This window comes from Phaseolus vulgaris, chromosome 9 (assembly GCF_000499845.2).
Source record: "Phaseolus vulgaris cultivar G19833 chromosome 9, P. vulgaris v2.0, whole genome shotgun sequence".
In the NCBI taxonomy this organism is placed as follows: Eukaryota; Viridiplantae; Streptophyta; class Magnoliopsida; order Fabales; family Fabaceae; genus Phaseolus; species Phaseolus vulgaris.
The window spans coordinates 12821765-12848973 of record NC_023751.2 but is presented as its reverse complement, the minus strand read 5'-3'; the positions used below and the strand labels follow the sequence as shown (position 1 = coordinate 12848973).

The 27209-nt window shown below is 27.6% G+C and overlaps 3 protein-coding genes across 16 annotated transcripts; 1 reads left to right on the top strand and 2 right to left on the bottom strand.

Moving 5' to 3' along the window:
- The first annotated feature begins 890 nt into the window (after window positions 1–890).
- LOC137821766 (endo-1,4-beta-xylanase 1-like) lies at window positions 891–5466 on the top strand. Of its 2 annotated transcripts, none has more exons than XM_068626513.1 (5): window positions 891–1191; window positions 1907–2262; window positions 2417–2594; window positions 2785–3321; window positions 4221–5466. In XM_068626513.1, the coding sequence occupies exons 1-5, from the start codon at window positions 1150–1152 to the stop codon at window positions 5334–5336; spliced, it is 2229 nt and encodes a 742-aa protein (XP_068482614.1). In that variant the 5' UTR covers window positions 891–1149; the 3' UTR covers window positions 5337–5466. The 2 variants fall into 2 exon arrangements, with proteins under 2 accessions (XP_068482614.1, XP_068482615.1); XM_068626514.1 differs by lacking the exon at window positions 891–1191 and adding an exon at window positions 1723–1815.
- A 5948-nt stretch (window positions 5467–11414) lies between these two features.
- LOC137822907 (homeobox-leucine zipper protein HOX15-like) lies at window positions 11415–14581 on the bottom strand. The gene is made up of 3 exons (XM_068627932.1): window positions 13986–14581; window positions 13085–13164; window positions 11415–11929 (listed from the first exon to the last, which is right to left on the bottom strand). Exons 1-3 carry the CDS (start codon window positions 14442–14444, stop codon window positions 11599–11601), a joined length of 870 nt encoding a protein of 289 aa, XP_068484033.1. The 5' UTR covers window positions 14445–14581; the 3' UTR covers window positions 11415–11598.
- A 5880-nt stretch (window positions 14582–20461) lies between these two features.
- Window positions 20462–25751, bottom strand: LOC137821565 (uncharacterized). 13 transcript variants are annotated; one of them, XM_068626214.1, is made up of 9 exons: window positions 25617–25751; window positions 25218–25333; window positions 24673–24990; window positions 24241–24358; window positions 23940–24053; window positions 23761–23780; window positions 23485–23572; window positions 23244–23358; window positions 20462–20690 (listed from the first exon to the last, which is right to left on the bottom strand). In XM_068626214.1, exons 3-8 carry the CDS (start codon window positions 24859–24861, stop codon window positions 23267–23269), a joined length of 621 nt encoding a protein of 206 aa, XP_068482315.1. In that variant the 5' UTR covers window positions 24862–24990; window positions 25218–25333; window positions 25617–25751; the 3' UTR covers window positions 20462–20690; window positions 23244–23266. The 13 variants fall into 13 exon arrangements, 10 of the variants coding, with proteins under 10 accessions (XP_068482315.1, XP_068482313.1, XP_068482320.1 ...); XR_011082832.1 differs by lacking the exon at window positions 23761–23780 and having other exon boundaries at window positions 25218–25305; window positions 25617–25731; XR_011082830.1 differs by having other exon boundaries at window positions 23244–23393; window positions 25218–25728.
- Between the last annotated feature and the right edge of the window lie 1458 nt (window positions 25752–27209).

Here is a 27209-nt window from a genome sequence, read left to right as displayed (position 1 = left end):
AAGATAATACATATGTTAAACCTTTTTGTTAAGTATTATTATTAACAGCGTAATAAATAACCTATCTCATCAAATTATATTAAAGATAGAAAAAGTAAATGCTTTCTGTAAAAGAAAACACACACAAGTACGATAGAATAACATAAGGAGTTTATGTTAGTAGCAAGTACAATAGAATAACAAAAGGAGTTTATGTTAGTACAGATATGTATAATTTCTAAAATGTAGGACACATAGACACAAATTTATATATTATATAATTTTGAATTATATAAATTGAAAATAAATATTTATGTGCAAAAGTATGTTTTAGATTCTTTTGGGAGCAGACAAAATATTTTTATGACTGATTTAAATAATTTATTTCTTATTTTTATAATCATAATAAAAATTTATACAATAAATTTGAGTTTTTAGAAAATTATTGTATTTATATCTTTTAAAATTGTGTTATAGAACCATGCTAGAATTTTCAAAAATCTAACAAATACTTTTTGAATTGAACACTTCACTTATAAGTATCATACTAGTGTGTACGTGTGCCCGATACAAATATGTCATTTAAGAGAAGTGTCCGAACCTCATAGATTAGTAGTCTTAGGAAGAAATTGATAGTGTATGGGAACAGCTATGTCCACCAAACTGTGGCAAAACCTTGAAGTGTGGTGCGAATGAATGAGTGGTAATGTTAAATTAAGGAAGAAAAGCGCTGTTCCTCGACCTAGGCGCCTTAGGCTTCCATTCCAATTCAAGCATTGGTTATCTGCAGGACAAAGCAACAGGGAATGAAAAATATAAGCAAAAACAGAAAGCCAACTCCTTCACTCTGTTTTCTTTTTTGGGATTACTTTAGAGGATATTTAATAACAATCAGTTATGTATTTCATTTCAGACGAAAGCTAACGGCATTCCCACAATGGGGTTCTCGTTTATGAGTTTGGCTGCTTGGCCCCACACTTTTTCGTAGCCTTCACTCTCAAATTTCCTCACTCACTTTGTGTGTGTATATATATATGGAAGAGGTTATGGCCCTTTGCCTTCACAAGCAGAGTCTCCAACTTTCGCTCCTACTTCTTAGTGAGTCAAAATTGTTTCCTAATTGAAGGTCTTCTGGTTGGTTTTTTATTGGGTTAGAAGTCTGAAGAAGCCATGGAAAACTTACCGAAGATCAATGAAGGAAACCACTCTGAGGCATGCACTTTTACTTCTCCTTATTCAGCATGTTTTCATATTATTCTGTTGCTTTTTCTTTTACATTTGTTAACAAGAAGAGCCCTGTATTTACCAAATTGAAATGTTAAGGTGTGTGAATAGGAAGTTATAGCAAATAATAGAATATGGTTCATCTAGAACTAAAGTACTTCCTAACTATTTTCCTTGTTAATATAATGTTACTCTTCTTTCATATATAAAAAAAACCTATTCACCTACAAAATAACCTGACTGGTGAGTGCCAAACAATCAAACAATTCATAAAACACCATGCCTAAGTTGATCTTCAAGTTTCCAACTGTTTTTTTTTATGTTTTCTCTGGCAGAAAATGGAGGGAAACATATCTGGTCCTGGTGGGAGCCACACTACTAATATTTTATTAAATCATGACTTTTTTTTGGCTAAACCCCTTGTTTGCTTATAAAATCAGTGAACATCATTACCTGCTCCAGTCCAAATGATTATGAACATACAGTAATAATGAATTTAATACTGTTAGATGTTTGTGAATTCTACATCTTGGTAAAATCTAATGTATTTCGCATTAAGCTCATACTTGCTGTGGTTCCACCTTTTCAAATGCTAGACCAAAATTGCAACAAGTGTGATGTGCCATTTCATTTCTTTTTTGTTTCATGAAATCTTTATATTTTCACAAACACTAACATGTGATGCGTTTTCCCCTTATTTCAGAAGATAATAAACAAGGGGTGCGAGTCCACCGAAGATGAAGACATCATAATAAATCCCCAGTTTGATGATGGCCTGAATAATTGGTCTGGAAGAGGCTGCAAGATTGCCTTACATGACTCCATGGAAGATGGGAAAATTCTTCCGAAGTCTGGTAAATTCTTTGCATCTGCAACAGATCGTACCCAAAGCTGGAACGGGATTCAGCAGGAGATTACTGGAAGAGTGCAGCGCAAGCTTGCCTACGAGGTTACTGTATTAGTTCGGATATTTGGGAACAATGTCACCACTTCTGATGTAAGGGCTACTTTGTGGGTTCAAGCACCAGATCTTCGGGAGCAGTATATAGGCATTGCCAAGTTAGTTTCCATCTTAATGCTTTATTGCATCGTTTCTCATAGGCTTATTATTTTAATCACAAAAATAAGAAACGAATTTGGTGCACTATTATTTGATCAATGATTGATATCAGAATGCTTCTATAATTGGATTAAAAGTTATTTGTATTTAAAGTGTGCAGGCAACAGATAAAGATTGGGTTCAAATGCAGGGAAAATTCCTTCTAAATGGTTCCCCATCAAAAGTAGTAGTTTATTTAGAAGGCCCCCCTCCAGGCACTGACATTCTTGTCAATACTTTGGTTATAAAACATGCAGCTAAAACACCACCTTCAACACCACCAGATTGTGAGGTTGGGCTTTCAAATTATTGTCTGTAAATTACTTTCATATATCAAATCAGTAATTGCTGGAATTTCTTTGCGCTCATTCCTTGTTTAAATAAAAAATGTGACAATAGTTTGTACGCATATTGGTACAGTTTTGTTGAATGATCAACTATGTATGTTTTTTAAGCACTTAAGATTAATTTTGCTTTTGCAGATTGCTGCTTTTGGTGTTAACATAATTGAAAACAGTAATCTGGGCAATGGAACCAATGGATGGTTTCCACTTGGTAATTGTACTTTGAGCGTTCAGAGTGGTTCACCGCGTATAATTCCACCAATGGCAAGAGACTCTCTTGGGCCTCATGAATCCTTGAGTGGGCGCTACCTCCTTGTAACCAATCGCACACAAACATGGATGGGTCCTGCTCAGATGATCACTGATAAATTTAAACTCTTTCTAACTTATCAAGTATCTGCTTGGGTCAGGATCGGTTCCGGATCAACTGGGCCTCAGAATGTTAATGTTGCTCTTAGTGTTGATAACCAGTGGGTCAATGGGGGACAAGTTGAGATTGCTGATGGCAGGTGGCACGAAATTTGTGGGTCTTTTAGAATTGAAAAGCAGGCATCTAAGGTTATGGTTTATATTCAAGGTCCTGCTTCTGGTGTTGATTTAATGATTGCTGGACTTCAAATTTTTGCTGTTGACAGACAAGCGAGGTTTAAATATTTGAGGAGGCAGACAGACAAGGTAAAATCTATCAGTATTTTATATCTTATTAGACTTAAATATGTTTTTAATCATGAAAATATGATTACACTTTGTCATAATTCTAAAAACATGATTGATTTTAGTTTTCATAGATTTTAAGAATAGTTCCTCATCTTTTAGCAGTGACATGATATACATCAAAATTATCACGATAGAGATCATTCTGAAGCAGGTTACATGACTTGTTTAGATTAATGTCTCAGACCAATAGTAAATGGTGATAGGATTGTATAAAGTTAATTGATTCTTTTTGGAATTAAAAAAAGTTGGAGGACTAAAATCAAATTGACTATATTTACAGTTACAAGAGCTAAAGCATATGTTACTATCCATTTGTTTTCATTTAATTTATCAAATCCAACTTGTCTTGCATTCATGCCCCATCCGTACCAAAAGTAGAAAGCAAAAAATGGTATAAGAACTCAAGTTCAAATGATCTGCTGATAATTCTCTGGTGCAGGAAATATCTGTGCCTGGTGGCCATTAGTCTCCATACTCAAACATGTTCAGAAAATGATTAATAGATTGTAATGGGACCGAAATATTTCTTGAAATTTTACAATGTTGTCTTGTCCGTAAGATTGAAGCATAATGCATGCTTATCTACTTCCTTTTTCCCATGGCTATGTCTTTGTATGATCTGCCAACTGACATAAATCATTCCCTTTTATGACAAAATAAAATGCTATACGCGGCAGAAAAAAAAATGTTATAGGAAGCTTGATATGTTTAGACTCTAATGCTTTTTTTTTTAAAAGATCAGACTATAATCCCTAATCCTTTTCCATTATATGCATTATAGAACAAGTCACAGCTTGCATTCTTTGTAGTTTTCCCCCGTTTCTCGTTTCAACTATTTCGCACTTGCCTCCATGCAGATCCGTAAGCGTGATATTACCCTAAAATTCTCTGGCTTGGATTCAATTGGAAATCTTGGAACCTTGGTGAGAGTTAGACAAATACAAAATGATTTTCCCATAGGAACGTGCATCAGTAGAAGCAATATTGACAATGAAGATTTTGTAGACTTCTTTGTGAAACATTTTAACTGGGCCGTTTTTGGGAATGAGTTGAAGTGGTATTGGACTGAGCCACAACAAGGGAATCTGAATTACAAGGATGCTGATGAAATGCTAGACTTATGTCAGAAAAACAAGATAGACACTCGGGGCCATTGTATCTTCTGGGAAGTGGACGGCAATGTTCAGCAATGGATTAAATCACTAAATAAAACTGATTTGATGAAAGCTGTCCAAAACCGCCTGAATGACTTGTTGACTCGCTACAAGGGTAAGTTCAGACACTATGATGTCAACAACGAAATGTTGCATGGTTCGTTTTATCAGGATAGACTGGGTAAGGATATAAGGGCAAACATGTTCAAGACTGCACACCAACTAGATCCATCTGCTACTCTTTTTGTGAATGACTACCATGTTGAAGATGGATGTGACACCAGATCATCCCCAGAAAAGTACATTCAACATATTCTTGATTTGCAGCAGCAAGGTGCCCCAGTTGGGGGAATAGGAATTCAAGGTCACATAGATAGTCCTGTGGGGCCTATTGTTTGTTCTGCCCTTGATAAATTGGGCACTCTTGGTATACCAATATGGTTTACTGAGCTTGATGTGTCATCCACCAATGAATATGTCAGAGCTGATGATCTAGAAGTTATGCTGCGGGAAACTATGGCACACCCAGCAATAGATGGTGTAATGCTCTGGGGATTTTGGGAGTTGTTTATGAGCCGGGAAAATTCACACCTGGTGGATGCAGAAGGGGAACTCAATGAAGCTGGGAAAAGATTCCTTGCTCTCAAACAAGAGTGGTTGTCTCACAGCCATGGTTATGCTGATGCGCAAGGGCAATTCAGCTTCAGAGGCTTCAGTGGAACATACAAGGTGGAAGTTGTGACCTTAGCAGAGAAAGTTTCCAAGACATTCGTTGTTGACAAGGGTGACTCCTCACTGGTGGTATCAATCGATTTATAAGCGTCTTCTTCACTTTGGAATTTGTATTTCTTGGTTGTGTTATCTTCTACTCTGATTTTCAACATTTTTTTAATTCTTTGTGCGCTTTGCTGAATACCAGGTTGGTTATGCATAACCGTCTTCATTTCAACTAAGTTGTTTCATCTCTGTCTACACTACATTTCAATTCATCACTGTCTACACTACATTTCAATTCATCATAGCTGCTCCTATTATTCTTCTGCTATCGTGGCTTTCCTTTTCAGCTTCATCGTTCCGTCTTTAAGCTTAACAAGGAAGGAGATGTTTAACAATGCCATAGTGTCGATGTGAAGAACAAAAACAAGATAAAAGAAATATAAAATTAAGAAAAATCCACTATTCCAATAATTTTTTTGATGCTCAAGGAATAGGATCGTTTGTTTATAGTCTCAGAAAATTTATACCATGCGTATCTAAGTTTCTAATTTTAAAAACATTACATGTTATATGAAAATCAATATAAATATTGTGATTTAAAATTATTTAATAATTTTTGTTTTTGTTTTGAAAGAGAAACCTAACATCACCAATTTAATCGTATTAAAGTATAATAGTGTAGTAAGTAATCAAATCATTAAGACTTGTTCTAACGAATTTTTATGTTTATTGTTTATAAGAAAAAAAATTTAAATCTATATAAATTAAAATTACCAACCACATATTAGAAATCAACAAAATGTTTGGAACTTAAGAACGTATTACCGATGAACAAAATATTATATTAGAAATCCGTGAAAATTTAATCATCAACCATTTTAACTAATTAGTTTCAAAAGATAGTTGAGATAGAGATGTGACAACAATTCAAAAAATGTCTCACGTCTGACGAATTATTGTAGAGAAATTCATGATTTTATATCGTTATTCGTTATTTTCTCATTTCTAAATTTATTTTAAGATTAAATATATTTGTTTTTCTTATATTTTATATTGGTTTTCGTTTTTAATTTAAATTTTATACTTCAAATAAAATCATTAGAATTTTGTGTGACAAATTTATGTTTAATGTGGGATAAGATATTAAAATATTTCATATAAAATTATTGATCAGAATGTTAATTATAATATTATAATATAATTTATGTTAAAAATTTGTTTGTTAAAAAAAATTAAAATTAGTAATTTATTCTAATAATTTTTTTTATAGCAAGTACGCATAAAATCTAAAGCTTGAATTAAAAAAAATTACATTATATTATAAAAGAAAGAGAACCAAATATTTTCGCAACATCTTTTATCTCTCAGTTTTTTAATTAAAGAGATGAATTACAGTTCATTGTGTTGACTATTTATTTATAAGTTTATTAAAACACATCTTTCAATAGTTTCACATTGGAGTTTATTCACATGTGACAGTTTTCTCTATTAACTTATCCTCTGCGACCAAAACAAACCAGTTTCATAACTATAATTTTTCAAATTGAGCATATATCATCCATTCATGTTGTTGAAGATGTTATTAATTTTTATTTAAGTTTGATAATCTACATCAATTCTTAGGGAAAAAAATATATCTACCTAGATTTTGTGATTGAATTTTATTTTTTGTTTAATTTATATTTTAAATTCTTTTGCATAATATTATCTAAATTATGCAATTCAAATAATCTACTATTATATTTTAAGCAGACATCAATTTGTAATGAAATAATTTTTTTTAAGTAAAAACGGGGTGATAAGTATTTTGAATATTTATTCATATTTAATTATATTTTTATTTTATCACATTAAATAATTAATTGGTAATTTTTTCTTTAATTTTTCTTTTTTACTTTCTTTTTATTTAATTTGAAAAAATTTATTTGTCATTACATATTCTTTTCTTTCCTTATTTTCTTACATTCTATAATCTAAACAAATTGTGAATGTTTAAAACATTGCAAGGATCGCTTCATTTAAGTTTCTGTGTTTCTTTCAGTCTCCAAATTACTTCTTCTTGGAATGCTTTAGTATAGCAGTATCTATTAGTTTCAGGTTCTGTTAAAAAAAGAAGCAAGAATAATAATAGTTAAAAAGTAAATAGTTTATTTTCAATCAAGAAAATAATAGTGATAGTATTAATTTCATTAGACCTAAATTACAATTTTGTTCTCATTATCTTACTATTTATTTTAATGTGTTCTGTTTCCATGAAACTCAAGTTTTGTTCCTATATGAAGAGCTTACTATTTGTCAAAAGTACGTACAAGTGAAGAGATGGGATATCTCAAAAACTATTTATATCCATTCAAACAACCTTAATATCTCAAAACTAGTTTATATCCATGTATAAACCTATTGAACCAGTTTTAAATTACATAACATAGAGAGGCTTCTTATTCAAGTCAAATCAACTCAGTAAATAAATGACCAAGTGCTGAAGGTTGTCTCCAATCAACTATCTATCTATGAGTTTATAAATATTTACTATTAAAAAAATTATTAAATAAAAATCAATTTTAAAAACTAAAAATTATTAGTCATTATATTAATTAAATTAGATATACTTTATAAATTAAAAAAAAATTATTTGTATCTAAAATAGGTTATAAAATTATAAAATAAATTTTAAATTGGTATATAATTAGTTACCAAGGTAGGTTTTAGCTACCAACTAAAATGTGTAGGTAATTAGATGGGTTTTAACTACCAACTATTTAGATTCCAAAATAGGTAGCTAAAACTTTGGTAACTAATTATATACCAATTAATTAATTAGATACCAATTTAAAAACTACTTTATAATTTTAAAAACTACTTTAGATACCAATCATTTTTTTAAGTCTCTAAAGTAGTATATAATTTAGTCATTATAATAACTAATTAATCTTGTCTCTAAAATTAGTTTCTATTTAGTGATTTCAAATCTTATTTTTAAAAATTTAAAAGGTATATTATTTTTGGGTGTTCATATTTTGATAAACAGCAGAAAAAAAATTAACATTTTAATCATATTTTAAAAAAATAAATTTAAATACTAATATATATTATTAAAGTAAATTGTAAAGTGAATGTTTCGTTTAAAAATTGTCAAAATATAATTTTCTATTATGAAATAATACACAAGAAAAATTAACATTTTTATATTTAATACCAAATATTTTATAAAAATATTAATTTCAAAATATAAAAAATAAATTTAATTTAATATTTTAAGTTATAAATTGTGTTTTTACTTATTTTTCTATATAATGTTAAGAGGATTAATAAGATGTAACAACATTACCATTTTAAAAAATTATAAATTTGTCACCAAGCTTACAAAACAAATAGAAGGCGCAAAATGGGTCCATCTGATTTAACCCGATTTGCCAATGACCCACTAAAAATGAGGTGGATCGGGCTAACCATTCAAAGTTATATCATTGTTGAAATTAGTAATCCTCCTCATCATATGGTGAACTAGCGAGCTTATCCATCACTTTTCAAATTTTTTTATAATTTTTTTGTTTTATATATATTTATTTGGTTGTAGTTATTGATATCACTTTGACAATAAAATGAATCAAACTTTAATATTTTGATCAAAGAAGGTTTAATGTCAAACAAAATAAAGTAAATATCAACAATACTTTAATGAATTAAACTATGTATAAAGAAATGAATGTAAGTAAAGTCCTATATAAAACACTGATCACCACCAATTTTAATTCTAAAAACATAAGATTTCTCTTTAAAAGTGACAAAAATAAAAAAGGTAAGGTTGACAGGTTAGCCTAGCCGGATTGACAAATTAGGTATACCAAACCAATACGAACTATAACGGATTCAAAAGGTTGACCCATGCCACCTAAATGATGACAGGTTGGTGGACCGACCCTAGGCTCGACCCACTTTATCATCCCTAATAACAAAAACAATCCATAAATAAGAGAGTTTTACAAAAATTCGTTAACCATAAACAATGTGCACTTATAGAAGATAGATGTTTTATTAGAGAATGTTGTAGGACGTGGTGGATGAAATAAGGAGAAAAAAAAAGAAGGAAAGTAAGGTGATCGAAGAAGTGAATGAAATAAGGAGAAAAAAAAGAAGAAAGTAAGGTGATTGAAGAAGTGAATTTCTAAAGTGTATGATTCAGTTAATTGATAATTCTTTTATTATATGATAAAAAAAAACTAGCTTTTGTTGTTTAAAATGGATTAAGCAAATAAAAAGTTGTCTAGAATCATGTACAATTTATATCTTATTAGTTAATGAAAGTTCAACAAAGAATTTCGTTTCAACTAAAGGGGAATTTGCTAGCTCCATTCCTGTGTTTTAATAGTGATGGGATGATTAGCAGAATTAGTTAAGTAGGTTGCAAGAAAACAAATGTTGGATGGGATAAAGGTGGGAAAGAAAAATCTAGAAGTGAATCTGTTGCAGTTCGCAGATGAAACAATTTTCTTCTACAAGGCTAGAACCCAAAATATCTTGATGTTGAAGAGCATCCTCCGAAGTGACTTCTAGCTTTAAGGTAAACTTCTATAAGATTAATGCTTCGTAGACAAAGATTTGGGAGAGGAATAAAATCAGCCTCCTCTGTGGAACGAAGAAAAGACAAGAAAGTTAAAAAAGTTTACATATTATTGTCAAAAAGTCAAAATTACCCTCTGTTTTTATACACGTATAAAATAACACTTTATATATTACAATAAAAAATATTTATATTATAAATAAATAAAAATTAATTATAAATTTTATAACATAATAAATTAAGTTGTTTGATGTGTAGTATTTTTATAAATTTTATAAGATAATTAATGGATTATGAAAATCCATGATGTTATAAAAATTTGTAACATAATAGATTATATATTAAACTTAATGGACTAGGTTATAAATTTAATAATATTATAATTAATTATTATAATAATATAATATAATAATAAAAATTATATATTTATATGATAATAATATCAATGTATTTATATAATAATAATATCAATGTATTTATATAATAGTAAAAGAAAATAAATTAGTAATATAAATATAAAAACTATGAAAGAATAAAAATAAAATTATGTCTTTTATATCAATTTATTTGAAGTTCAAATAAAATTAAATTAAATTTATACAAACATATCTCATATTTTATTATTTAAATATTTAATTTTTTTAAAAATAAGAATAATTTTGTAAACTTATCTTTTATACATTTAAAAAAAATAAAAATATTTTTACAACTATCACATCACTCACAAACTTTAATAAACTTTGTTCATAAACATAAAATAGGAGGGATAGGAGTAGAACCCAAAACTAATGAAAGATTCTCTATACTTCTAAAAAGAAGTATAATAACTATCTCATTTGTATATTTATGCTTTGTTTCGATTAGGGAATAAATCTGAAAAAGTTGATTTGAGATGATTTAAAGAAAAAGTGTGAAGAAAATGAAGTTGTTTGGATTAAGATAAATAAAGTAAAGAGTGTTAAAAAAGTTTATGAAAGTTTGTGAGTGATCTGATGAGAGTGTGATTAAAATTATATTTTTTTTAATTGATAAAAATGTAAGTTTACAAATTTACCCTTATATTTAAAAATTATTAAAAAATTAATTTGATTTATTTATTTATAAATTATAATTATTTTAACCAAAATATTTATAATTATAAATATTTGACAAAAGCTTATTTTTATATTAAATAACATTATTATTTTTATCTTTACCTTTTTTTATAACTAATATAATTATTATATAAATTTCTTTCTTTATTATTAAAAAATATATTTATTGTTATTGTTATTATTATTTATATGTACAACAAGTAAATCACATGCAAGAAGTAAATCGTTCTTGCCATTTAAAGATTAATCAACGGATAATCATATTCACTAATCCATTTTTTTATCAGCCCATACTCTGTAGTTCATAACCAATGAGATTCGCAAAAATTAATACACTTTCTTGTAGCTTAATCACATGCATTAACAATAAGCTGCATGTTTACAATAATATTACAAGATAGATCTAAATAATTGGAGGAGGATGATACTGTATATATAACAATGGTAAAAGTGAAATATATATATATATATATATATATATATATATATATCATTGGTAGAAGTGAAATATTCTTGTAAGAAAAAAAAAAATTCTAACAAGTATATACACAAGGTACTATTTAAGAAACAAAAATTATAAAAAATGATAAAAATAAGGGATATCGTGAATACACTTTTATCATAATTTTAAATGATTTTTAACAGTAAAAAAGGTTTTATTTATTAATATTTAATTAAGTTGTATTATTTAGCTTCCTTAGGTAGGTAGCTAGCAAGCTGCAGATGATTGTGTGAATGTATAGTTATTTTTATAGAAGTGGTGATCATGAGGGGGCTTTGGGCCCACAAGCAAGGTGGAGTTGGTGGTGGGAGAGGAGCCATTGTTGGTGGTGGCGCCGCTGCCACCGCAAATTCTCTCACAGGAAGGGCATATTCTAAGGGTTGCCACTGGAAGCTGCATAAAAATGGGTCCCTGCAATGCTGTTTTCATCGATTTAAGCTCTTCCAACTCTTTTTGCAGAATCTTGTTCTCCTCTGTTAGACTTTTGCAGCACTTTTTCAGTAACTCACAGTTCACTTCCGTTTGTTTCAGTTTATTCCTACCACGCATATGTATAATAAATGACATTAGAAACAATAATATTGCCACCAGTCACTTATATATTCTTATTCACACACTCAATATCATTACAATATATCTATATAACTTAAATGAATGGTTTATTTTAAATTTGAAGATCTTATACTATATATATCATTGATTTAAAAAATATTGTACTTCAAATACTAAAAGTATATATTGAAGTGCTTTATTTATTTATTCTGTTTTCTTGACCTGGAAAGTATATTTTTTATTGATCAAAATACATACATAACATTGTTTATATAAACAATAGTAATTGAATAAGAAACATCTCGTTACATGTTCAACAAATCCATAAAAACAAATAAATAGTAAATTATCTAGGTTAAATAGTAAATAGTGAAAGATTTATGATGTGGTTTATACGTAATTAAATAAAATAAGATTGTAAAAAAGAAATAATGATTTTGATAGTTATAGAAATAAAATAGAGTTAAAAGGTAATTATTACGACAATTATCAAAATAAAAAAGGTTATTAAAACTTATATTAAAATATGAAATAATGTATACGTAAAGAAAATAGTTAGACAAATAATCTATTTTATTAATTACTAATGAAAATACATGTGCGATTGCTATTGTGTATCCACATTTTTCTCTTTTACTAAATTTTTATGATGATAGAAATGTAACATACATACAAAAATAATTTTGGATAAGTCAAAATTGAAAAAAAGTAAAAAATGGAGTGCAAATAATGATTAAAAGTAAAGATTATTTTATTTTATATGTGAGATTTTGTGTGAAAATGTGTGAGAGTATGTTTTCTTTATTGTCTTAAAATAAAGAACTAAGATAAGGGTAAAGAAGTCATATAAAATCTGTACATTAATATTAATTTTAAAAAAATAAAATTAAGTAATTCATATGAAATGAAAAAATATTTTATTATATTAATAAAATGAGATATATTAAATAAAAGTAGAATAAAAAAAATTATTACACCAGTTATAATGAATCTTCTTTTATATATTTTTATATATAACTATATATTATAATTACAATGATTATTATCTTTCATTATTTCATTATAGTAATTATTATGTAAATAACTTCTTAAAGATTTGTAGTGAATATGTAGTCCAAATATGAGAGCAATTATAACTCACCTGGCTCTCCTGTTCTGAAACCATACCTCCACTTGTCTTGCTCGCAGATTCAGTTTCTTTGCCAATTCTTGCTTATGTGTCTGAAGCAAATGCCAACAATAGTTATTTTAAAACATCATCATCCATATTAAGAATCAAAATCATATTCCTTATTAGTATTTGAACTTTAACTATTAGAGAAATACCGTGATATTCTGAGACAGGAGATTAATCATTAATAAACGATTACACCTTCCATTTTACTTTATAAGTTTAAGATTTTATCTCACATATTTGAAAAAATATTAAATAAGTTAATGAATTGTAAACTTTTACTAAAATATTCTTATAGTATTTTCTATAAAATAAATTAAAATACTAAATCATTCTCCCACTTAATTAGTTTATAATTTTTAATGCAACAATAATTAATTAGTGAACAATATTTCTCTCATTTATTTGATTTATGAAATTAGTCTTAATATTTATTTGAAATAAAATGTAAATAATGCTTGATTTAAAAAAATTTAGAAAAACTTAAACTACACCTAATAAAGTAAATAGTATATCCACTAGAAATGACTAATAACTGATAATAATTATTAGATAACTGCATTCAGAAAAGTCTAAAAACTTTAATGCATTTACTATTTTCGGATCAGTAACTGAAAAGCTTATTAGACATGCCAAAAACCAAGAAGGAGGAGAGAACTTTCATTAAATGAAAGATTGATTAGTAAAATAAATAAATAACAGTACTACCTCTGTCATTAAATTTATGTGGTACCATAAATATCTTCTTTTCAGCCCTTAAAGAAATTATTTAATATCTTGAAAATATAAAAATCGTTCAAATCTTTCTTGGAAAAGTAGAAAAGAGATGTTAAGAGTTATTGATTGATGAGTTGGAAATGAAATATACCAGAGTGAGAGTAGAATGCTCTTTGAAGCTATCTTCCAATACTGCAGATTGTTCTTTGGTGAGCCTAAGCTTCTTCTTGGAGCAACCATATTCATCAAGATCCACAACCCTTAAGTTCGAGGGAAACTTCTCTACCTCTAACTCGAGTTCTTGACCCGCCAACTGATCTCTCTCTCTCTTGATGAAGCTTGATGAGTTAAAAAACGAAGACACTGCACTGGCAGGAGAAGCATGAGGGTGAAAATTAAAATATTCATCGGAATCAGTCTTTGTAACTTGGTGGTTATTGTTTGCGTCATCATGGGGTGGTCTTAACCTAAGTGATGGGTGAGCCCTGTTACGTGGATCGGCTTCCTTTTTTTTCTGCCTTTGTTCATGGCTCTTCATGCAAGTTTCTTGGGACTGATCTTGGAGGCCAAGACCAAGTCGAAGGCATGGGTTAGAGATATCAAAGAGCATGATATTGTGAGACAGAAGATGTAGTGAACAACGTTGAATCGATGCAGTATGTAGCTACCAATCAATCTTCTGAATAGTCTGCAGAAAAATGAGTAAAGAGGAGTGGGAGGTTGAAGATGAAAGAATGGAGAGAGATGTGGAATGGTCCAAAGAGAACAATTTATAATGGAGTAGGTTTTGGTGGGGACTCATTTATTGATCATTAAGAAACAAGTGAAATAAATAAAGCATTAAAGGAAAATACAGTGTTTTAAATTACTAATAGTGCCTATAATAAGAAGAGTTGTGCCCCTCCCTCTAACCAAAACAAATAAACTATTGCCGGTAATAGAAAGTTTTTATCAAAAGTGATAATAAAAATCTATTAAAAAATAGTTAAACTATACAATAATAAAAATAAGTTTTAATTAAAAAAAGTTTGAATATTTTTAATTGAGTTATTTTAAAAGATATTCCTTCTACTGAATATTTAAATTTTATATATTTTAATTAAGTTTTTATTATTTTATTTTTTTACAGCTCTCTTTATATTAAAAATAGAAAAGGATTTGATATTTTTTAATAAAATTCATTATAGATAGTGTCATTATATGAAAAATAACATAAATAAATGTGAGAGGCTATATCAAACTTATGTGAAAAAAACAAAAAACAAAAAAAGAAATATCTTGAAAGAGTAGCCTAAGCAATTGCATTGAGAGTTTAAACTAAAAGAGAGAAAAATTAAATAAACACAAGAAGACAAACAAAAGAATATTCTTTAATGTGTAATTTCCATAAAGACAACAAAGATGAACTATTGAATCTCAAAAATCGAATCAGAATAATCTTTGCTTGCATTCAGAAATAGTAATACAATCTTATGATATTGATAAACGTCATTACCATTATTTTTTCTTGAGTTGACCTCTTTTGGAAATCATCTTATTGGCTTTCACTCTAGATTTAGGAGGATGTTCTGGTCTCGTGAAGGTTTGAACCAGTTCATTCTTCCTTATCCATCTTTTCAGTCACAACTTAGAGATTAAATTGGTTTCTTCTAAGAAAATATCAACCAAGATATATTCAACTATTTTTGTTGTCAAGATGACCAGACATGACTCTGAAGTCTCTTGTTCATCACTTGAAAGATATTTAAAACAATTTTTTAAGACTAAATCTTGAGAAACGAAGTAACCAATTTAACCATAATTAATTTAAGACTTGTTACATTAGTTACATATTTGATATGTGAGAATCCTTCTAAAAGACCATCATTTTCAAGAGACAACAACTCATATTTTTATAGCAAATAATCTTATTCATGAACATCCTCCAAAGAGGATATACTAACAAAATTTTCAACCTGAGATCCTGAAGCAGCCCTTATCTTCAGGAAATTTGTTAACTTTTGACCAACAAGAGATCCACCTCCACCTAGTCAACAACAACTTCAACAAGATTATCAAGATTAATATCATATCTCTCAACTTCTATTATATATATATATATATATATATATATATATATATATATATATATATACCTCTGCTAAAAAAAAATCTTTGAAAAAAAATGACTTGAATAAGTTTTAAGTTTTTTTTATGAGTGTTTCAATTGTTAATAAATGGAGTCGACAACTTTTTTGATTTATTAAGTATTTAAAATCTTTATATTTTCAATTTAGTCTATATTGTCAATGGAAGTAACATGACCATTTAACTTTGACGGCTCAAACAAAACATCAAAAAATCAACCATATAGAGATGCGAAACAAGGATGTTTGATAAGAAAATTAGTGTTCCAGAACTTCATTTTATTTATTGTCCAATTCGTGATGTTCTATTTAAAAATACAAAACATTAAATGACCATATCATTCGAATTGACAATAAAAATTCAACTGAAAAATATAAAAATTTTAGATACTAAATAAAAAAATATTTTAATAGAGACACAATTCAAAATATTCAATTTACTAAACTTTTAAAACTTAATTCAAACATTTTATTTATTTATTTTTCATATGAAGGCATGTAAATAATTACTATGCAAAATAACAACTACATCAATCTAATTTACATGATAATGACTCAATTGAAAAAATATATAAATTTTAAATATTCAAAGTAGAACAAAATTTTTAATAAAAAATTAATTAAAAATATACAAATTTCAACTTAAAAAATTAATTAAACCATTTTCTACTAGTCTTATTTTAATATTTTTTTTAAAATAATTATTTTTAAATTATATTTAATCAATATATTTAAGAAAAAAATTATTTAATGTTATCAACGTCTTTATAATAATTTTCGTAAAATAATATATGTAACTTTGTTACCTCCATAAGGCGGTTTATTGTAAATAGCAAAACCGTGTCATTGTAATTATTTTTATTTGACTAATTTGATTATATGTTTTTCTATTTGTTGAAATCGAAATAGTACATAAGTGCATTTTTAACGTAAATATAGTTTTAAGATGTATTATCGTAATTTTTTTTAATAGAACAGATCTACATAACATGAAAACTTCATTGAATTTTGTATCTTCTATAACATACTATTCTTTACAATAAAAAAACTATTTTTTTAATTATAAATATGGCATTAATAATTTAATTTTTAAAAAAATCACTACAAATAAAAAGTTATATAAATACAATTAGTTTAACTTTTTTTTATCGTTTAAATAAATTTATGCATTAATTCTTAAAACACAGTATGTCGTTAAAAGGAGTCATTTAAATTGTTTTTGTAAAAAAATATAAAGTATTTATAGGAAATATTAAACCACGATTGAAAAAAATAATAATTAAATTTGAACAAATTCTTATTGGGAACTAAACTTTCATATCTACGTGGTATGTAAATCGCATTCTACTTTTAAATGAAAGTATTTTTTAGAATTTTTTTAGCTCGTTTTTGGTTTTTATTCCTTGCAAATACTATTTCTTATTTTTAATTTCGATTTCCTTTTTATTTTTATTCTTTTTATGGTAATTTTAATTACAATATTATTGTAGTCATTATCAGTACGAATTTTAATTTTATTTTTAAATTTGGAGACACTAACTATTTTAATAGAAATTATCATCTTTATTATATTTGAGCATTAACCACAGTTATATATATATATATATGGAAATGATTTTTTTTTTTCATACGTTAACAAATAAAATAAACATTTTGTGGAGACATATCCCACAATATCCATAATGTATATCCACCCTTGACTCAAGAACAGCTTTACAAATATCATTAATTCACTCATTAATTTTGTTTTAAATATTAACTTCAATTAATCTATTAATTTATATTAACTGATTAATTGTTAATGAATATTAAGTAAAAGTTTAAACTTCTTAAGTATTGTTTACTAACTTTTTCTGTCTCGTAAAAAAAAAAAAATATATTTTCTGCGTTTAATACTTTTTAACTAATCTTTGGAGAATGAATAAGTTTATGTGAAAACATTTTAATGTAGCATTTGAGATTATTAAAATGACTTTTATACTCTTTAATCTCATAACATAATGTTGGGAAATATACGTAACTTATTTTCTTATAAATAAAATTGTTTGAGTTTTGACTGGAGTATAAAAAGAGGATATGTTTGAGACTGAAGCAATAATAACTTTTATTTTTAATACTAAAACAAAAAGGCTGAACTCTATCCAACAATGATTCAAATGTTACTGGAAATGTCTAACTATAGACACAAACAACAAAAATGTGATATTTTTAATATTTAAATAATTTAAATATTATTATTATTAATATTACTGAGGATTGAGACACAATTTAAATTTAAATATTATGACATTTTTAATATTTAAACTAATTTGATGTTTCCAGATTTTACTTTTAATAAACTTTTGTTCAACAAGTTAAAATAATTGTTTTTATAATTAAAAAAAAAAGGATTGCCTGTGAAGAAAAAAAGACAGAGTTGTGGTTAGACTTGAAAGGTAGCTACGCACCCATCAAGGTAGCAAGAAATGACAAGTGAAAAATGAAAGCAACATCCACTAGCAAACATGTTTCTCAAGCATTTTTTTTTCTCATTTTTAATCTTTGAATCCAATAGTTGAAACCATCATCATGATTTCATTATTTAGGGGTGTACTATTTTAACTCTATTATGAAAAATAAATACCAATTTTTTAAATTTATGCATTTGTTACCAAATTTGCTTTTTTACATGGATTTCCTAACAAGGTTAAGTTGCTTGTGAGTGAGATTAAAGTCAACTTTGGATTAGTGATTTGTTTTCAGTTCTATGGGGTTAGAAAATGACAACCTAATGATGAAATTTTTAAACCCTTAGAATTTCACACCTAATCATTATTTATTTGGTAAATCTCAATGCCACAAGCTGAAAAACTATAAAATTATAGAAAAGAGGCGTGAAGGGGTGTTAAGAGTATTGTGTTTCGTAATTGTGGTGTGAATGAGAATTTGAAGTAAAAAACCAGCAAGACTAGGCCATCAAACCTATCCTGCACTGCTTGGTGAACATAAAACATAAATTATAATTCGTAAATGTGAAGAAATGGTTTATGGCCAGTATACGAATACATACAGAAAGGTCAATACGTATATTTAATGCTTAATAAAACGGAGCTCAAATGGTTATTTAAGAAGAAGTAATGTATATATTTAGTTTAAATAAGACAATAGGGTTAAGAAAATATAATTGCACGGTGATGATTGACATGAATCACCGACGAATCAATTAGTTCAATGGATCATGATTGAGAAATTGAAATGATGAGTTATCCTTAATTATTTGAATTTTCTACACCTTTAATTGTTCTGTATGAATATTAAAATTTTATAAAATAGGTTTGATGAACTTTTAAGATAATTTAAGATAAAAAGAATAGTAACTAATTAAGTGGGCTAAGTATTTCCTATCATGAAAACATATATTGTGTATAAATAGTCTCTAAGCCAACAATGCTCTTGTCAGATTAGATAGATATTGACTTAACCATAGAGAATCAAAAGCATCAATTAAACCAAATCATGATTGGGATTAAACAAAAAAAAAAAACAGTCTCATACTCCAAATGTACTGGATTAGACACCAAAACGATGGAACCAGAGAGAGAAAACAAAGAAACATGGATAGCTTCAAAATGAAGGATAGATGTCCTAAGCATAGCACTGATTCTGGTTCTCCAATAAATGTTGATTTTCTCATCATCTTGTTCCTTAGCAGTTTGCTAGCAAATTGGTGAACAAAGTAAGTGGCACGTACACACTGATTCCTTTTTGTTTTCACAGATGCAAATGAATCAACGGTGCCACGTTGACATGGTGCCAAGGATAGAGTAGGTGGACCAACCAATAATTTGGCATGATTGGGTATTTGATTCTAAAGTAGTATTATGATGATGAATTGATGATGGTTATGGTGCGTAGAAGTTGGCAATAAAGTAATGAAAATTCATTCATGTGATTCAATTTTACATGATATACATAATTAAATATTAAATTTTTTAAGTCGAAAATTTAAAAAGTTTTTTTTAGTAGAAATTAATGAAAATTGTAAATGTGACAATATACCTCAGATATTACACAAAGCGTATTCTATTTTATATACTTAAGGTCAAAATATTAAGAATTAAGACCGAAACTTTGCAAACTCCTTTTTAAATCACTGAAACATATATTTGGATAAAAATGTGAAAAAGACATTAAATATTAAGATGGACAGTAGCTAAAATGTGCTTAGTAACTATGCCAACAAACTTGAAGGATGTTTTATAATTTTGATTTTTGCAAGGAAGATGGGATGTTGGAGATAAGGTTTGAGATATGTTCCGGGCTCTAAGGCCCATCAACCACTGAGAAATGGGGTTTGTGCTTATAGTTAGGCTTTTCCACATGCTTCTCTTTTTTCTTTTTTTTACTTTTCTTCTTCACCAATCGTCCATGTCAACAAAGCCACCACTTTTGTCTGCACTATGAATACAGTTTTGGTTTTGATTGCAATCTACGTAATCATTTCGGTACTCTTTGCGCACTATTGTCGTTAATCACCAAGCATCTGGTTCTTTCTCTATGGATCTATTACCCCACTATTTATTGAGTAAAAAGGAGATACAAATAACTTGTCATAAATATTGGAACGTGAAATGAAGAAAAAAAATTATGTCGAAAAGATTTGGCTTTCAACTAAGGTTGGTAGTGTTTCAGTTTTCAATCATTGGCATGTGATACCAGGCACAGTTCTCAATCTTGGTTCTGATGTAAACCTGCAGTAAATTATGCAGAATATATAAAACACATCAGTGACGTCCCTCCTGTTAATGGTATTATTGATTAAAATGGACTTAAATGTTTTCACCATCTTAGGAAAATAATTTTTACTTTTTAAATTAAAATTATTTTCTTCATCAAATTTATTTTATCTAACAACTAGTAAATTATCTAATAATCAGCAAATGCTGGATTCCCAATACTGAAATCAGATTGTCCACAAGTGATGCATTCCAGCAGCAGGGTGTGTAAGAAATTAATAAAGTGGGAAAAAAAATCATCTTCACGTGTTCCGCTAAATTCTTACTAAGGCTATGTTTGGATCAGGAAGGGAATGTGTGAGGATTTGATGGAGTGGATGTGTGAGGAAAGTGTGAAGAAAATGAGAGTGTTTCGATCATGATATATTAGGGTGAATGTGTGAAGAAAGTTTATGAGAGTTTGTGAGTTATGTAATGGTTATGAGAGAATTTTAATTTTTTTTTAAAAATGTGAAATGTTACTTTACAAATTAACCCTTGTCTATTAAAAAAATTAATAATAAAATGAGTTGTTTTTTGTTTAAAAATAAAAACTTTCACATTTCGTAGATTTAAAAATTATAATTAAAAATATATATTAAATATAAATATGTATAATATAAAAATTATAATTAAAAAAAATATGTATTCAACAAATTAAATAAAAATAGAACTTCAAATAATAAAATTGAAAAATAAATCAAATCCTATATAAATAAAAAGATATTATTTTTTAATATTAAAAACTCTTTGAAAATGAAAAATAAAAAATACTACAACAAAAATATAACGTAATTAACAATAGAAAAAAAATTCATAAAAAAATTATAATAAAATAAATTATAACTCATAAACATAATAACTATATATATAAATATATTAATATAAACATAAAAAAAAACAGAATTTCAAATAATTTTTTTAAATATTAAACATATACAATAAAATTAAAAAATAAATCATATCTTATATAAATAAAAAATTACTATTTTTTAATATTAAAAAACCTCACAATAAAACAATTTAAAAAATCAACGGTAACAAAAATATAACTTAATTAACCATAGAAAAAAATTCCATAAAAAATTATAATAAAAAATAAGAATAAAAACGTATTAGTAGTATAATTCGATATAGTTTAATAATTAATTATTATTATTATTTTGTTTTATTAAATAGTTGTGTTAGTTAAATTTATTTAATAACTAATATTTATAATAAAGTGTAATTTTTATTAATAAATTATGTAAAAATACGTGAAATATATTAATTATATTTTCAGTTTCTAATGAATAATTTAAGTTAGAATAAAATTATTTTAAATGATGGATTGTTTTTAGAGATTTTTTGTATTAAATAAATTAAATATTTAGTATAAAATAAATGAAAAATGTTTAGTATAACTTTTTGGTGATGGCCATGATCAACCCAGGTAATATTTTTAATTTTAATTAAATCTAATCACATTTAATAAAATATCTGATTAGAACTTGAAAAATAGATATTACCTGATATACTCTAATAACTAATATATAAATGAAATATTTTATTTAACTATATTTTTTTTACACTGATTTATAATATTTTATAAAATAATAAACAAACTTAAAATTTCCTTAAATTTTATTATGATTTGTTTCTTCATTTTAAATATTATATATATATATATATATATATATATTTTAAACATTGTACAATAATTTTTTTAAAATACTAATACATTCAAATGAAGCATTGTAAATTTGGAAATAAGGGACGCTGACATAGTTTTCCCTCTACATCTCTTCATTTTGAGGGGGAAGATATTTACTGTTCACATGTATATCCTCTTTTTCACTTTTCTGCACATCCCTTGATCCAAATCATAGATATCCACTCACATCCTTCCTCTTGAACAGTACATCCATGGAAGAAGGGGTAAATCAATAACCTATTCTAAACCGATTTCTCTTGTTCACACTCTCTCTCTCTCCTCCCCCACCCTTTAAGTGGAGGGAAAAGTAAAAAGCTTTTGGCCCCCAATTAAGAGAATCTTGTATAGGAAAATAAAGTTACCCCCTTATGATAATGTCAGTTTGACCAAACCGCATTAATTTCTTATTTCATGCTAATATCTGTTTGAAACTGAAGATGTTAACAATTTTTGTGATTTTTTTTTTTTATATATACCTATAAAAAAAATTACATTTCAAAAAAACACACCTAGTGTTATAAAACTGGCACATCCAGTTCCTATAGAAAACACTAATTTTGTTTAACTTTAAACAATAGGATCTCATATCAAATGAAAAAATAGTGAACTTTAAATTTGATTATCATAAGCCTTGGGGAATTAAAGTATAATTTTGCCCAAATATATTGCATATTTGTTTTCATCTTTGTTCATTATTTACATTACTACAATGATATCTGACTTGTCTAACAAATAAAACACTATAGTCTTGATATGCAATTGAAAGGAAAAAAAAAAAATCCTCAATACCAGACGGAGTAAAAGAGAAACAGAAGCAAATAAGGTTAAAACTGTACCAGAAGGAGCTGGTATGATACTTTCATTCTTTGGTATCTTCCACCTTCTGAAGTTGGTGAAAAGAATATAACAATGAGGATTGCATATTAGCTATTTCTACTAGTGTCTCTAGTGCTGCAAAAATTTCAATTTACAGAATGTGATATATCCTGCATGACAAGTACAATATATAGACAGATGACTAAAATCACATTTGCAAAGAAAGTGAGGGGAATTAAGATCCTTAGTCCTGTTATTCACCTCTCTCAAATGACAGCTGGGAGGCTCGAAGCTTGGGGGAAATTAGAACTCCAAAAACTGATAAGGACTTGGATCGCTCCTTTTGAATCTATAAAAAGACACTATCAAGATTTGTACAGTAGCTCAATTGACAATTTAGGAACTTTTGCTAAGAAAATTCTATGATTTATTCACCATATTTCGTGATAGCAATTACATTAGAGATCAAATTCAATTCTACTTGTAATGCTTAATATATGTTAATGAGAGGAAGTTTAACATTTGTATAATACTTACGTCAGCATTATCTGCACGTCCTGATAAATTCTTAGCCATGATCACCTCAGCAGTTTGTACAACCAAATATGTAACAAAATGAGAAACGCTAACAGCTACTAAAGCATTAAGCAGCAGAATCAAATAACAAATGAACTACAAGAACCATTATTTGATGCATAGGGAGAGGGAAAACATACCGGAAGATTTCACACTACTACTATCTTGTGGCTGCACATTCTCATCTTCTAACTCATGACCACTCTTTTCTTCAGAGGATACCCATTTACTCAACATGAAGCATGGTTGTATACCTGTTGAGACAAGCGTGTTCATATATTAAAACAGAGGTTCCATCTAAATTGATAAAAAGAACATGTTACAGAAAGGCTTCATAAAAATGAAAGTGAAAGCATGCTAGCACACTAGGGTGAGAAAATGACACAACCAGAATCAAGCAGTCTCAACTCGCAACCATTTCCTTTAGTAAAAAATGTTTACCATCATAGTTGGTTATCTTCAATGTTGTAGCAGCTGAATGGAATTTCAGGTCCAATAAAGAACTATTAATGCGAGCAGCACCCATGGAATATCTACCACTTGCTAAGTCAAACCATCCCTGTTAATATATTATAAATGGTTACCAAAAGGAAAGGACAAATACTATATCTAAGGAAACTTTTAGTTGCCAAATTAAGGGTTCAACTAGAGTTACTAGCTGATTCAAAAAAACTTCACAACCTCTCCATTTGATCATAAAAAAATAGTTGATAAAGTAATCCAACCAGTATTATACCTCACCTTCTATTGGTAACATTTTCTCTATCAGAATGACAGGTCCGAAAATTAAATTCAAGCAATTGGTAAACCATAAAATTATACCTATAAAAAAGATGCTACCAATTTCTTGTAATGAATGGGTTTCGCTTTTACCTGTCGAAGTGTGGAGGACACTGTATCAAAGAGAGATAGGTAGTTATGCATTGAATCCATAAATTGCAATACTAATTTCTCTTCAGCTCCAGGTAGTTTGTATTGATGCTGCAACTGTTGATCTTCTCCATCCGGTTTCTGGGTCTGTAGTTCTTCACTACTTTCAGAATATTGATGCTCTTCTTCCATGGAACTTAACCAGGATTCTGAGTTAGGTGATTCGGCTCTCTACTTCACAACAAAATTCTCTGCTAACCCTTCACAAATGTCCCTTCCGATCCAATGAATTTGCAATTTTATGTTCTTCTATTAATAAAACTGGTTTACGTAGGAAAAGTTAGCCATTTGTAAAGATGGTAGATAGGATGAGATGCTCATAGACTCAACTCGCACGCTCTTTAGTGATTTCTTGAATTGAAAGTGGAATAAGGTTAAAATTCACCCGTACCATTTATTAAATAGTTTCCAAAATTCTGCAGTGTTAATATTTTGACTATTTAACCATTTCTACACACTATTCATAATAAACTGAAAACAATGCTTACCAAGTGCTCCATGAAATGTTTCAATCAATTCAATGAATACGTCATGACCAGAATAGTGCCGCCATTCGATCGCCAACACTGCAGTCAACTGCTTCCCATTCACCAATTAGACAGAACTTCAACAATTCCGAGTGGAATGCACCAACGAATTAACACGTATTCCAAGTCAAATCACCAGTAATTTGAATTGCAGAGTTTCAAGGAATCAGCTCAAAGGATGAATTCCGAATCGGATTCCACATCAAAATCAAAGAACAATTGAAACAAAACAAAATCAAACAAATTCTGCTTGCGCTCACTCGTGCAACCAATCAAGAAATTCGCAATCAATTCGTGCCAAATCAAGTAACGAATCAGGAAATAGAAAAAAATAATCAAAGCAAAAACATAAAAACCCACAGTGTTGTTCCCAACCGCTCCGGAAAGACTTGTACCGTCCGCGAGCACCGCGTTCGACACCGACACCGACCACTGGCTAACACTGTGCTGAAACCCACGAACACTACGAAAAATAGTCTGAAAGTTTTATATATCATATTTATTTTAATATGATATAAAGTTATCAAATAAAAAATATGATAATATTTATAGTTTATGATAAATTTTAATAGAAATATTTATATAAAATAAATAAATAAATTTAATTAGTTATGATTAAATAAATATTTGAGATTAAGAATTTTTAAAAAAGTTTTACATGTCTAAACATATAAATATAAAATAATTAATAAAATTCTTATAACTACTTTAACAAAATAATCAATGTTTCATTTTTTTTTTTGCAAAAAATATAAAAAAAATACAAATAAATAGATTACAGATTTCTTGTCAAATTTATTAAAATACATTTTCTTGCAAATTGTACTTTATAGAAAAATCTATAAGTATTTTTTAAATAAATTTTTTCTCAAAAAAATTAACAGAAAATATTTGTTTTTCTAGTAGTATTAATTTAGTGAATATAATAATTAAATATTTTTATTTTTAAATATAGACAAGTAGACAAATAATTAAATTATATGTAGTAGAATAATAATTTTGAAAAATATAGAATAATTATAATTCATTTATTTATTTAATTAAAAGAAAAATATTTTTAGTGATATTTTAAAAATATATATATACTATTTATTAGCTTGGTATAGTAATATTTATCTATATTATATTACAATATTAAGTTTATATTATTTATAGTAACATTTAAAAATGTTACTATAATATTAAAATTTATATATTATAACATTTTTAATAAATTAATTAAAAAATATTAATAAAAGTAGTAAATGGTGCAGTGTTTCTTGTGACTGATCTTGGACCAAGAGCAAGTCGAAGCCTGGGTTAAAGATATCAAAGACCATGATATTCTGAGAGAGAAGATATAGTGAAAGGAGTGAGAGGTTGAAGATGAAAGAATGGAGAGAGATGTGGAATGGTCCAAAGAGAACAATTTATTATGGAATAGGTTTTAGTGGGGGATTCTTTTATTGTTCATTAAGAAACAAAATGAAATAAATGATGCATTAAAGAAAATACAAAAGTATTAAATTGCTAATAATAATAAAAATTCAAATTTTAGATAGCGAGACTCGATGGCTTCTTTAAGGTGTCTTTAGGTTGGTAAATCAAACGATAAGAAGGGATATGATTTCAGGAATAAAAGTTGAAAACAAGAATGTAGATGTGAATTTATTCTATTTTGTTGATGAAACTCTTTTTGTCTACAAATCTAGTGTGTAAAATATTATGAGTATTAAAACTATACTAAGATGTTTCCAATTAGGATTTTGTCTTAGAGTAAATTTTTACAAGAGCAAAATAGGTGTAATAGGAGTTGATAGGAACGTAGTTAATATGTACTCTGAAATACTCCATTGTAACCTAATGGATTTACATTTACCTACTTTGGTCTTCCTGTTGGAGGTAATCCATCTAGGTGTTCCTTTTGAAAGCATGTACTATTAAAGATCAGAAAGAAACTTTCGGTGTAGAAAG